The following is a 12,382-nucleotide window of genomic DNA, read 5'->3' as shown; positions in this document are numbered from 1 at the left end:
TGATCTCAATATTTATCTACAAGTGTGCAAATACTTAGTTGTATCATAATCACAGATACAGCAAAAAAGCCCCTCACACAATAAATACTTGATGATATGGAGAGTTGTCCAATTGGCAGTAGCCTAGACAGCCACTGTAAAATTACCTAAATTCAACAGAAATACATAATCAGTCCTGTATATCAACTGGCAAGGCGATGAAACAAGTTTAGGTTCTAAATATGGAAGGAATTCAGATGACTTCTGTCACTTTTGAACATATTGTAGAATCTCTGAGATGAAGTATCAGCTGACAGTTTGTTAATCCCTGAGCAGGGAAGTTTTTCTGTCCTTACTGTATGTATCTGCTTACTCTGGGAACAGACTATAGAATAGTGCCTGCCTGCCACTGCGGGGAAGAGCAGAAGAAAGGCAGGGCACAGGTTTTGGAGCTGGCTAAACTTTCAGGAGGTTTGTAGCTCCAGATTCATCAGGTCTGCTAATTCCATCCTGCTCCTCTTCCTTTCCTCTTTATTTTCAGATTATGAAAGACCATTTAACTTCATGTAACTGACTATGAACATCAGTTGATCACAAATAGGATTTAAAAAACAACCTCAAACCTAGATGATGTGACATAGACACTGTATGCATATCTCAGTGTAGTGGACATAAAGGGATTAAGGAGGACTGTGGGATGTTGATGCACTGTGTTGAAGAGAACAAAGTTATTGTGTAAGATGTGTCCCTTCCTAAGAGAGACGAAGTTCTTCCTGTCCCACAAATGAAGCAGTCCTTAAGGGCAGGGGGGAAATTAATCCACTTAATTCCTGGGGGCTCTTTTGCATCTGTCAGCATCCTGGACAAGATTGCTCTTTGCCAGGATCCTGGTTTGGTCAGCCAAAATTTGTTCTTCCTTCTCACAGCAGCTGGTCGTTCAAACTGTACAGTGATTTTTGTTTGTAAATAGAAGTATGTCTTTACTGTATCTTAACAACAGAGACAGACATTTACTTTGGGAACCAGTGTGTTTTTTTGGTTTAGTCGGATATTTTGATGTAAGCCAAAGAAAAAGAGTTTACTTAAAGTTAAGCAGAAGAGAAAACATTTACATGAAAGCCAGGAAAGATTTCTTAGTGATGAAGTTGAAAGAAGTAGTATTTCCACTGCACTGTAATGAGACAGGGGCTTGCTTTCCTTCTGTACATATTTGTGTGAAAAAAAGAGTGCTGGAGAGCATGTGGAGCACGAGATGAATACAGAAGGATTTGCTCTATGGCGTGCTGAGGCTAAGCAAATATGCAGACAGTCTTATTTTGCTGACAGCCTTGCTGTTGAGACATCCAGTTTTAAAGACACTTTCTGTAAAATAGATGAGCCACAGTGCCCAGTCTTTCACAGTTACATGGGGAAACCAGAAACCATCCATAAGGCTTCCAAACCAGAAGTGTCTGATATGTTCAGAAAAAGAGGATCTGTGGCAGAAGATTCTTGTATCGCAGTCTCTGCAAGCTAGTACTTCTGGGAGTGAGTAGCTCCACCATGTTTTTCATATAAAAATAATTTTCCCCTTCAAAGATGAAGACATCGAGTGAAGTTGTGCTGGCCTTGGAAAATTCAAATGAAAGTTTATTGAACCGGATCTGAAGCTCAGTGCATGGCCAGCTCCTGGAGTTGACAAAAGGGTCACCACTCCTTCTGATATTAGGTTGCAGGCTCTATCAAAGTTAGCAGTGTTGACACCAACAAAATGAAAGACACCCTCCCCCTCTTACCCTAACGTTTATCTTTATCTCTTTTTGTCTGCCTAATACTGTTGCCCCTTGCCTTGCCCTAGAGCTTTGACCCTTCCATCCTGTTGGTTTTCATGTTACTGCTTGCATGTATGATATCTATACCTCAATGTAAAGCAACGTTGATAAGAAATACAAGCACTTGTCTTGCAGTGTACTTAGAAATACATACTTGGTTCGAACAACTGAGCTAGCAGGCTCGTGTATTGCTGAAATGCAGCTGAGGAGGGAAGCACATAGGAGGCTGAGAGGGTGCAGGGCTCCAAAACTGAAGCTGTTTCTCTTCTCGAACCAAGGTGCTTGAACTTGAACCTTTTTCTTTCAACTGCCTGGGATTATTTCTGTTGTTTAACTGGTGTCTGTGGAGTCAGGCTGTGTAATAACTGGGACGAAGGCCTAATCCCTCTCCAAGGCAACCAGACAGTTCAGAAATTAAGGAATTCTGGCAGTTGGATACTTGTCGTGTGACATAGGCATTAATGCTAGTTCATGCTGCGATGCCGGTATGTAATGCCATTCTATTTGGAGGGGTTTTAGAAAATGTAGCAAATAAAATATACAAGTTTGCATGTTATGAGATGGAAGCCATCTGCGTCATCTAGAGGATTATGCTGTGACATAGGTTTGCAGTGATATTGCAGTTTCTTTGACTACATCAAGCCCATTCAGAAAAGAAACTGTAGTGAAAACATGAATGACAGAACTAATGGTTAGGTAATATGTCTGCAAATCTTTTTCAAATACCAAATTTCTTTGAAGCTTGTCCAGAATTACTCAGAAAATGTTTCTGCCTTACATGCTAGACAGTGTACAACCATGTCAAGTTTCTATGTAAATGTCGAACAAATTAAGATGGCTTTGGAAGAATTTGAATGTGAAAGGGCAGGTTATTTAATTCTAAATAGAAGGCTTAGGGAAATGTCTTCAAGGGCAACAAAATGAATCCACATTTGTGTTGCAGCTTCATGTCAAATTCAGCAATTTAGTAGTAATATTTGGACAGGCTTTTAGTAGTACGTAGTGCTTAATTATAAATAGCAAAGTTATATGGCAATGAATTGTCTTCTTGTAGATACTGAAGAAATCTAAGTAAGTTTGCTTTAATCTTTGTATTTACCTTTAATGCATTTTGACATTTTAAAAAACCTAAACTTCTAATATCCCGTAACACCAGTGGCAGTATTGTTCTCTTCTGTGCTTCATGATTTTCTCTTACTTGTATTTGAATTTTGTAGGATATAGCATATTAATTTCCTCACAGTACAAGCTATACAAACATCTGAATGGGGCAAAAATCTTGGTTTCAGTATTATAAAATGATTCATTCCTGCTGATGATGGAGAAGAAGGTTGAACTCAAGGCACGTGAGGATTTCAGTCTGTGTGTGTGTGTGTGAGAGGACTATCGATTAATTTTTTTCTTTCATTTTGTGTCAACATTGCCAACTTTGCTAAAGGCTAAAACCCTCTGGCATCACGGATAGCAGTGACCTTTTTGTTCACTCCAGGCCAAGCACTAAAGAAGGTTCTTGGGATGTGCTGTGCCATGTGAGCAGGTTGAACCAGTGTAAATGGCTGAAATGTCACAGTTCCTGTGCTGGTACATAAGAGGGATTACAGTGCAGCTCCTTTTTTCTTACCTGTGTTACCTGTTTGAAGTTGATAGGCATAGGAAAAGCACACTGGATTTTTTAATCAGTAAATTATTTAGATTGATAGACACAGGACAGATGTATTTATGTAGAAGTATCATCTTCTTAATAGTAACCTTTTCTGACTAAAGCTATGCAAAGCATGAGATTTTCAGTATTATCAGAATGGCCCTGTCATTGTTTCTCCTGGTTTCAATTGCAGCTGGGTAAGCTGGCAGACAGCACTTTCTCCAGTCTGACCTCTGATTTTAGAGCTATTCTACCTAGTATAATATGATTGCATATTTGTATTTGGTGCTTTTTGAGGTTTCCAAACTACCTACATTTTTTCTCCAAATGTATTTAATAAAGTTTATTTGTGTTAATCACTTTCTACAACAGTAGTGCAAAGCATGTACAATTTGCAAGACTGTATTAGTAGCTTGATTTAAGGAAATACTTATCAAACAGCTGTAATTGGCGAAGATGACAGGCAATCTGCAAAGTATTGTAGGATTTTTTAAGTTGGTTGAAGCTTTCATCCCATGTGTTGAACAATTTACAGTTTTCAGAAAAGTTTGTGTCCTTATTTCTTTCTATTTAAATATGAATACACCTGATATCTAGGAAAGCTGGTTTATAATTCAGAATCAGTTTAAAATGAAGGAGAACTGTGTTTTCATTTCATGCCTGAAATTACCTTGTGATACCTTTTGCATACCTGATGTTTTTCAAGTTCAGAATCGCTTCATGATCTGGAGCAGATGGTAACATCATCTATTTGTCACTTTACTTAGTTTTATTCTCATTTCAGGAATGCCATTGTTTGGATTTTGGGAAGAGATGAACAGAGTCATTTCAGATTCTGAATTGATGTCTGGTATTCCCTACTCATCTGCAGTACCAGGACTGATACAGTATCTTCAGAGCATCACCAAACTTGTGATAGAAGTGTTGTTGGTGACTGCAGGTTCTGACATCCAGAGCAGCAGTTCACCTGTTGCAAAGAAAATAGCCAAGCCACCATTGTCAATAGTTCATCTCCTTCACTGTGAGTTTCATGAAGTACGTCTGCTTGCATTGGAAGCAATACTGCTCTGGCTGAAGCAAATAAATTCCAAGCAGATTGCAGAAGAAGGAGGAGGTGTATTGTGTTTACTCATTGATTTGGAAGGCGCTCTTCTCACAATGGCTCTGAAGGAAATAAACCTCCAGTGTTTTTGCAAGGTAGGAGGGTGCTATTTTATTGACATTTGATATGTTTTCAGTAAATGATACTCTTAATTTTTAAAAATACATTTCAAACATGCATGATGTTTTATAAATACTACATGAGTGGTTTTTGGTGGTGGTTTGTTTTACATTGAATAGGAACTGTGCTATAATTCTGTAACAGATGTTCTTGCATAAAAGCAAGAACTTCCTCTTTCCTATCTCAGCACTGTCAGAAGAGGACCTTTGTGTTCTTGGAGTGGGGTTTCAGTCAGTGTTTTATTGATCTCAAATGTACACATTCATATTGAGATTGTTTGCAACTTCATTGTTTGTGAATTGTGTGTGCAGGTGCTGGAAATTCTTTATACTATGGATCTCAGAAATGTGCTTCCAAAGACTGAATGCTCTATAAAAATGAATCCAAATGAGCTCTTAACCTGGAGTTTAAACATTGTAGATACCGCCAACAGGTATGGTCTGTTATGCTTGTTAAAATTTTAAAAATTTTAAATGTTGAAGCATTAATTTATTGGTTTTGGACTGTTGATTTAAAAATCCATGTTTCAGAAAAGTGGGTGTGGCTCATTTGAATAAAGAGAGCTTTTGATGAGAATTTTTCAGAGAAGTTAGACACAGATCTGAATTATTAAAAGGCCCACAAGTCATACTGGCAAGCATCTTGTAAATGTCCAGTAATACAGTTCCTGAAATAAGAAGTTACTCTGGCTGTTAGATGATAGCCAGTGAGCATAGCTCTTCCTGAATGGTAATTGGGAAACACCTTAGCACATAGAATTGATGATCCAAACATACACTCATTCGCTGTGAATCTGCCATCCGTGCTATCCTGATTTATCTGCAGACAGTCTGCAGAGAGAGTGACAGATCTGATTTCACTTGTTGGATTGGCAGAAATGGTTAACCCTAATTCTTAGGGTTCGCACTCCTTAATGAGACTATAAAGTCACCAGAAAGCATTGAAAATTTGGAGCCAGTTTGTACTGAATTAGAAGCTGTGTCCATCTATTCATAATGGAATGGACAGACAGGGTTAAAGTGTCCAGGCTCTAAGGGCAAGACCATCCTTTTCCTAATAGTCTCTTTTTTTCAGCCATATAAACATTGCACCCCAGTGTTGCCAATGTAGAATATTTACGGTATACAGTGTAGAACAGCATTTTATAGCTGTGCACTTTTGCTGCTTTTTTGCACTAAATTTTTCAAGTTTAAATGATGATGTGGAGTGTTTATTTCTGGAATGAAGTAAGGTACTTGTGGTAAAGTAACACTGACTGGTGCTGTTAGAGGGAAATAGCTGAAATAGCAGACCTTACTGCTCAGGTGTTGCCTTTCCTTGTGGTAAGACCAGCCCTTCAGGAGCCATGGTGCCAAGTGCCGAGTCCTTAGACCCTGCTGGGTAGCACGGAGGCTCAGGAAACAACAGTTCGCGTATTCTGCACTAGTAACATTTTTAGCAGCTCTAGAAGAGGTACTCCTGGAGCTTAACACCAGCTTGAAGAAATGCTTTTGTTTATCATTTAAAATAATGTCTGGTTTGTTTGACTTGGCTTCCATTTTCAAATGTGTTTTTCTATGGCAAGTATGCAGGTAGAAAATAAACACAAGAGAGCTGAAAGTAAGAGCATATTTCATTTGCATCTCAACTGAAAACTTAACTAACATCAAGATCTGTAATGTAAAAATTCCGAGTGCTCAGCTTGCAAAATACCCATTGGTGAAAATCAAGAATGATTAAGAACTGGCTGGTTGGTTTTTTTCTAGAGATGAAATGATGGCAGAAATAGCTGCTTTTTTTTTTGATACATTCTTTACCTTGTTTTCTCAGCACTGAAGTTCAAAGCATAGCTCTCAAATTTGCTTCCAAGCTGGTTATCCATCTTTTGCAGAACCATCAGCAGGTAAGGGAAATGGAGCTGCTTAACAGTTTTGTAATTCTGGAGTTTTTGGTGATAGAAGTCATGTGGCTTCTTTTAGATAGAAGCCCCAAGTTTGTGTTTTCTTGTGTCATTGCACCTTTTCTGGCATTATGTCTTCCTCTCTAAATACCCTGCCACATTCTGAAATGAAACAGCCATGAATATCATCTCAGCATATCCCTCTCAAAGTTACTTCAAGTTAAATACGTAAGTAAATTTTTCTGATGGATTAATTTCACCTTCTGAGAGCATCCAAAATAGTTGCTATAATGTGGAAAGAAAAATGCCTACAGTGATTAACACATGTACTGAATCCAGTGGTTTTACTAAAGTGCAACTTTGTTGTGGTTTCTGATTGCTGGGGAGCCAGCAGGGGAGCAGGTCGGAAGGGAAGGCAAGAAGCTTGAAGCAGTGGTTGGGTGCAGTTCCTTTCTTTGCTGTGGGCAGTGTGACCTTGCCAAGTTTCAGGCCTGAAATCACTGTCTAAGCACACCAGCCTGTTGTCTGCGTGGAGTTTCTCATTGAATTTCCTCTTAAAATTTGCTTTTAAAACCTAGAGTAAATATAATAACCTTTGCAAAGTTCAAGGCTCTGTGTTCTCCATTCCTGTTTATAGGCTATTTAATTTAGATTTATACCAGCACAAATTACTGCCTCAGATTTCTTTTGATTTTAAATTGTCAGTCTGTGATGTTACATTTGTATGCGTAGAGCACTGCTAAGGCAGCTTTTAGTGCTAGACAATTTTAGGGTTTTTTATGTTTTCAAAGACGCAAAGAACACTTAATGGATATTTTAAAATAGACAAAACTGTCGTGATCTGTTTTAAAATGAAGATTTTTTTTTCCTTATGTAGCTGTTATTTTTTATAGAATGTGCAGCAGAATTGATTCGTATTGTATGCTAATAATCTTGTCTCATAAAAAAAAGGAAGCCACAGATTTGGACCCAAGAATTTGGAACATGAATTATGATGTTAAATCTTTTTGTGTAAGAAAGGCAAAATGCAAGGACTTCAAGTTATACACATTAAAATAACTATGTAAACCTGGTTTCACAAATAGACATGGAACATGTTATTGCTCTGAAGTTTTGTATTAATTTACAAAGAGGAATGAATGAAAAATGTTGTAACAATCTTAACTGTAGTAATGCTAAAACAACTTTATCTAAAAATCATGTAAATCATGTGAGATGTAAGACATCTGTACAGAGGGTGTCTTCTGCTTTGTAAAAGACCAAGTACATCAGTTTTCCATCTAAATTCTTTCTTTGGGCTTGCATTCAGTATTTGCATCTGTAGAAGGGATTGTTTCTCTTCCGTAAGGTAAAAGTCAAGTTCTGTCTTTCTAGATAGTCCATGTATCTGTTCAGAATTTGAGTAATTGTAACATCTTGGGATTTTTTTTTTTTTTTTTTTAACCTGTTACAGAACTGTAGGACGTGCTCTGGCTCTGTCGCTTTGTGTAGTGCAGGTGCATGGCCATGTACCATGCGGAATGAGGCAGAGTACTACTGGGGTTTCATTTATCCCTCTATGAGTTCTCCCATGCCTCTCTGCCCTTTAACTCAAGGCACCTTTTCATTGGTTCTTTTCTTTGCCTTATTTGGTCGTTCTGTTTTTCACTTCCTTTAATTAAAAATAAGTAAAAAAAATAAAGAAAGGAGAAAAAAAAAAAATTAACTGTGCATACCTCAAGTGTCTCCAGGTCGAGCTGGTGCTGCTTTTCCTCTTCTCCTGTGCATGAGGTCCAAATCTGTTTGCGGGGGTTTTTTCCCTGTGGAGCTTCCTCTGGTAGCTGTAGCACAGGCTTGTTTGTGGCTGTGCGTGGGTGCTACCTCCTGCAGTTGGCATGTTCCGTTACCTAACCTGCGCTTGAGATTGCTGCGCCTTGACTGACCCGCCGCTCTCCTGAGTGTGGCACTTGCAGGGGATCCCAGCTCCTTCTTGGTCACTTATGGAAGCTGGGACTTTCTCTTCCCAATTATGGCCCAGCTGTCCCAACAGGGGTCAGAGTTTGCAAGTCTTGGAAGCGCTATTTGAGTGATGGGTAAAATGCACATTATTTCTTTCCACAAAAAATCTAGTAGGTATCACTACACATTGGAAAGCTTTGTCCCATTATTACTAAGTAGTAGTTTTCATAGTGTATGTCTGAGGACTAAATATTTTCCAAAAGATGGCAACTGGATTTTATTTGAACCAGGAAATTTCTTTCCTGTTCTGTTTTTTGTAATTCTTCATGTTCTAGGACAGCAAGTTTTGCTGTGTATAGGTCAACATGGAGATTCCTTCAGTGTTGTGAATGCACACGTGTCATGGTTTAACCCCAGCCGGCAGCTAAGCACCCGGCAGCTGCTCACTCACCTCCCTCCCAGTGGGATGGGGGAGAGAATCGGAAGAGTAAAAGTGAGAAAACTCGTGGGCTGAGATAAAGACAGTTTAATAGGTAAAGCAAAAGCCACGCATGCAAGCAAAGCAAAACAAGGAATCCGTTCACCACTTCCCATGGGCAGGCAGGTGTTCAGCCATCTCCAGGAAAGCAGGGCTCCATCACGCCTAACGGTGACTTGGGAAGACAAACACCATCACTCCGAACGTCCCTCCCTTCCTCCTTCTTCCCCCCAGCTTTATATGCTGAGCATGACGTCATACGGTCTGGAAGATCCCTTGGGTCAGTTGGGGTCAGCTGTCCCGGCTGTGTCCCCTCCCAACTCCTTGTGCCCCCCCCAGCCTCCTCGCTGGTGGGGTGGGGTGAGAAGCAGAAGAGGCCTTGACTCTGTGTAAGCCCTGCTCAGCAGTAACGAAAACATCCCTGTGGATTTATCAACACTGTTTCCACCACAGATCCAAAACATAGCCCCGTACTAGCTACTATGAAGAAAATTAATTCTATCCCAGCCAAAACCAGCACAACATGCTATCAGAACCCAAGATACCTTAGCAGTCTTGTTAAAAAACATTTCCATCCTCAGTATCTGCAGAGGAGACAGATGGAGCCGCATTCACCCCTTTACCAAGCATTGTATCATTACCAAAGCCTAAGATTGATTCTACAGTTCACATGCTTTTAATTGTTTCTCCAGATATGTGTATGTGTCTACATGTAGGACACTTCTGAGAATTGCTTCTCTTCATTATAGTCTGGTATATTTGGCTTGCATGTTTAGAACTGAGGACACAAAGTTATGCTTTGACTTGTGTGGTCATTGGTGAGTCTGCTGTGAAGGGACAGAGTGAGAGAATTGCCTATGAATACTGCTCTGACTAGAAGAAAATCTCCCATCTTGACTATCTGTGACATAGTAAGCCAACTTTTGAATGGACTTGTGGGGATCACCACCTCAGAAAAACCCCAGCATTTAATGATGAGTGGTATCCCTTTGGTGGTCCATAGTTTAATGTGATGGTAAGTAGTAACACTGGATTGTACAGCATATTTCTCACATCTTCTGTGCCTTCAGATTTCAGAAGAAGTCCTGAAAACATGGGTTCAGCTGTTAGTTTATTTTTGTGGAGATGAGCAACAGACAGAGATGCTGTTAGCAGCTGCTGAAGTTCTTAAAAGTATAACATCGTTCCTTCTGATCAATGAGAAGCTCATTCTTGGTGAGTAGTTTGAACGTTAATTTTCTGGATCTTTTTAGATGAAACCCATTAATACATGACTTAAAATGTATTGTGTACATATATACGGTCCTAGAGGACTGGAGGCTTGCCAATGTGACTCCCATTTATAAGAAGGGTCGGAGGGAGGATCCGGGGAACTACAGGCCTGTCAGCCTGACCTCGGTACTGGGTAAGATTATGGAACGGTTTGTCTTGAGAGCACTCACATAGCAAGTCCAGGACAAGCAGGGGATCAGGCCCAGTCAGCACGGGTTTACGAAAGGCAGGTCCTGCTTGACCAACCTGATCTCCTTCTATGACCAGGTGACCTGCCTACTGGATGAGGGAAAGGCTGTGGATGTTGTCTACCTGGACTTCAGTAAGGCCTTTGACACTGTCTCTCATGGCATACTCCTTGAGAAACTGTCGTCTCATGGCTTGGACAAGTGTACTCTTCACTGGGTGAAAAACTGGCTGGATGGACGAGCCCAGAGGGTTGTGGTGAATGGAGTTAAATCCAGTTGGCGGCAGGTCACAAGTGGTGTTCCCCAGGGCTCGGTGTTGGGCCCCGTTCTGTTTAATATCTTTATCGATGATTTGGATGAGGGGATTGAGTGCACCCTCAGCAAGTTTGCAGACGACACCAAGTTGGGAGGCAGGGTCGATCTGCTCAAGGGTAGGAAGGCTCTACAGAGAGATCTGGACAGGCTGGATTGATGGGCCAAGGCCAACTGTATGAAGTTCAACAAGGCCAAGTGCCGGGTCCTGCACTTCGGTCACAGCAACCCCATGCAGCGCTACAGGCTTGGGGAAGAGTGGCTGGAAAGCTGCCCGGCAGAGAAAGACCTGGGGGTGCTGGTTGACAGGCGGCTGAATATGAGCCAGCAGTGTGCCCAGGTGGCCAAGAAGGCCAACGGCACCCTGGCCTGCATCAGAAATAGTGTGGCCAGCAGGAGCAGGGAGGTGATTGTCCCCCTGTACTCGGCACTGGTGAGGCCGCACCTCGAGTCCTGTGTTCAGTTTTGGGCCCCTCACTACAGGAAAGACATTGAGGTGCTGGAGCGTGTCCAGAGAAGGGCAACCAAGTTGGTGAGGGGCCTGGAGCACAAGTCTTATGAGGAGCAGCTGAGGGAACTGGGGTTGTTTAGCCTGGAGAAAAGGAGGCTGAGGGGAGACCTTGTTGCTCTCTACAACTACCTGAAGGGGGGTTGTAGTGAGGTGGGTGTTGGTCTCTTCTGTCAGGTGGCTGGAAATGGGACAAGAGGAAATGGCCTCAAGTTGAGGCAAAGGAGATCTAGGTTAGATATTAGGAAAATTTTTTTTACTGAGAGGGCTGTTAAACATTGGAATAGGCTGCCGAGGGAAGTGGTTGAGTCACCATCCCTGGAGGTATTTGAAAAGCGAATGGACTGGGTACTTCAGGACATGGTTTAGTGGGCATGGTTGATGGTTGGACTCAATGATCTTGAAGGTCTTTTCCAACCTAAATGATTCTGTGATTCTATGATTCTATGATATTTTATTCCAATGTAGTTATTTAAATGTTTTTAGTTTGAGTAGCTTAAGTCCATGTATATGGACTGGATCCAAATTTTTGTTAGACGAGAAGAATGGTATATTTCTTAGACTCTAGATAGTGGTGTTTTTTAAAAAGTCAGCTATTTATTTTGAGATGTGTCTTTTAAGAGGTATTGATACTGTTTAACAGAGCTACATCTGTTATATGAGGTAGACAGTGTACTATTAAGTGTTCATAGTATCAACTCTGGAAATCTTGACCTCTACCATCTAGTTAAAGCTCTGAGTAGGACAGACATTACCATTTTATATCAAATGAAGATAGTGGAGGTACTGGAGTGAAAAACTCCCAAATGCTGTGCTTCTCGTCTGTTGCCATTTGGATCTGGCCCACAGCTGATGGAGAACAGAGTTTCCTCTTTGATCTTGTCAGAACAGTTTCTGGTTTCCATGCTTTCCAATCAGGCAGATGTGAAGGTCTGGAATAAAAAACAGCAGCAGTTTGTATCCTGCATAAAATCTTACCAGAACAAAGAAAAACAAACAAAAAAACCAAATCCCCCCCCCCCCCAACATCCCACAAAAGCAAGCCCCAAGGCCTCAGTGGGCAAGCCATCTGAACTAGCTCTTTGCTCTGAAAATTGGGCCAGGGGAGGAAAGATGCAGAGCCAACCCTCTATACTACCTAGAATTGTCAATC

General features: G+C 40.9%; 1 protein-coding gene across 3 annotated transcripts in view; it reads left to right on the top strand.

Annotated features, from left to right (window-relative positions):
* Positions 1-12,382, top strand: part of THADA (THADA armadillo repeat containing) — a 172,253-nt gene that overhangs the window by 128,731 nt on the left and 31,140 nt on the right. For 2 of the 3 annotated variants that reach the window (XR_003926238.2, XM_030034578.2), the window contains exons 32-35: positions 4,217-4,629; positions 4,966-5,087; positions 6,464-6,536; positions 10,020-10,164. Coding sequence is in view for 1 of the 3 variants with exons in the window: in XM_030034578.2 (XP_029890438.1) it covers positions 4,217-4,629; positions 4,966-5,087; positions 6,464-6,536; positions 10,020-10,164 (753 nt within the window). In the remaining 2 variants the exon portion in view is untranslated. Of the gene's footprint in view, positions 1-4,216; positions 4,630-4,965; positions 5,088-6,463; positions 6,537-10,019; positions 10,165-12,382 lie in introns of those variants that run through there. The other variant, XM_041128294.1, reaches the window with a different exon arrangement.

This window comes from Aquila chrysaetos, chromosome 13 (assembly GCF_900496995.4).
Source record: "Aquila chrysaetos chrysaetos chromosome 13, bAquChr1.4, whole genome shotgun sequence".
Taxonomy (NCBI): Eukaryota; Metazoa; Chordata; class Aves; order Accipitriformes; family Accipitridae; genus Aquila; species Aquila chrysaetos.
Note: the sequence above shows the minus strand (reverse complement) of the source record. Positions and strands in the feature narration are given on the sequence as shown.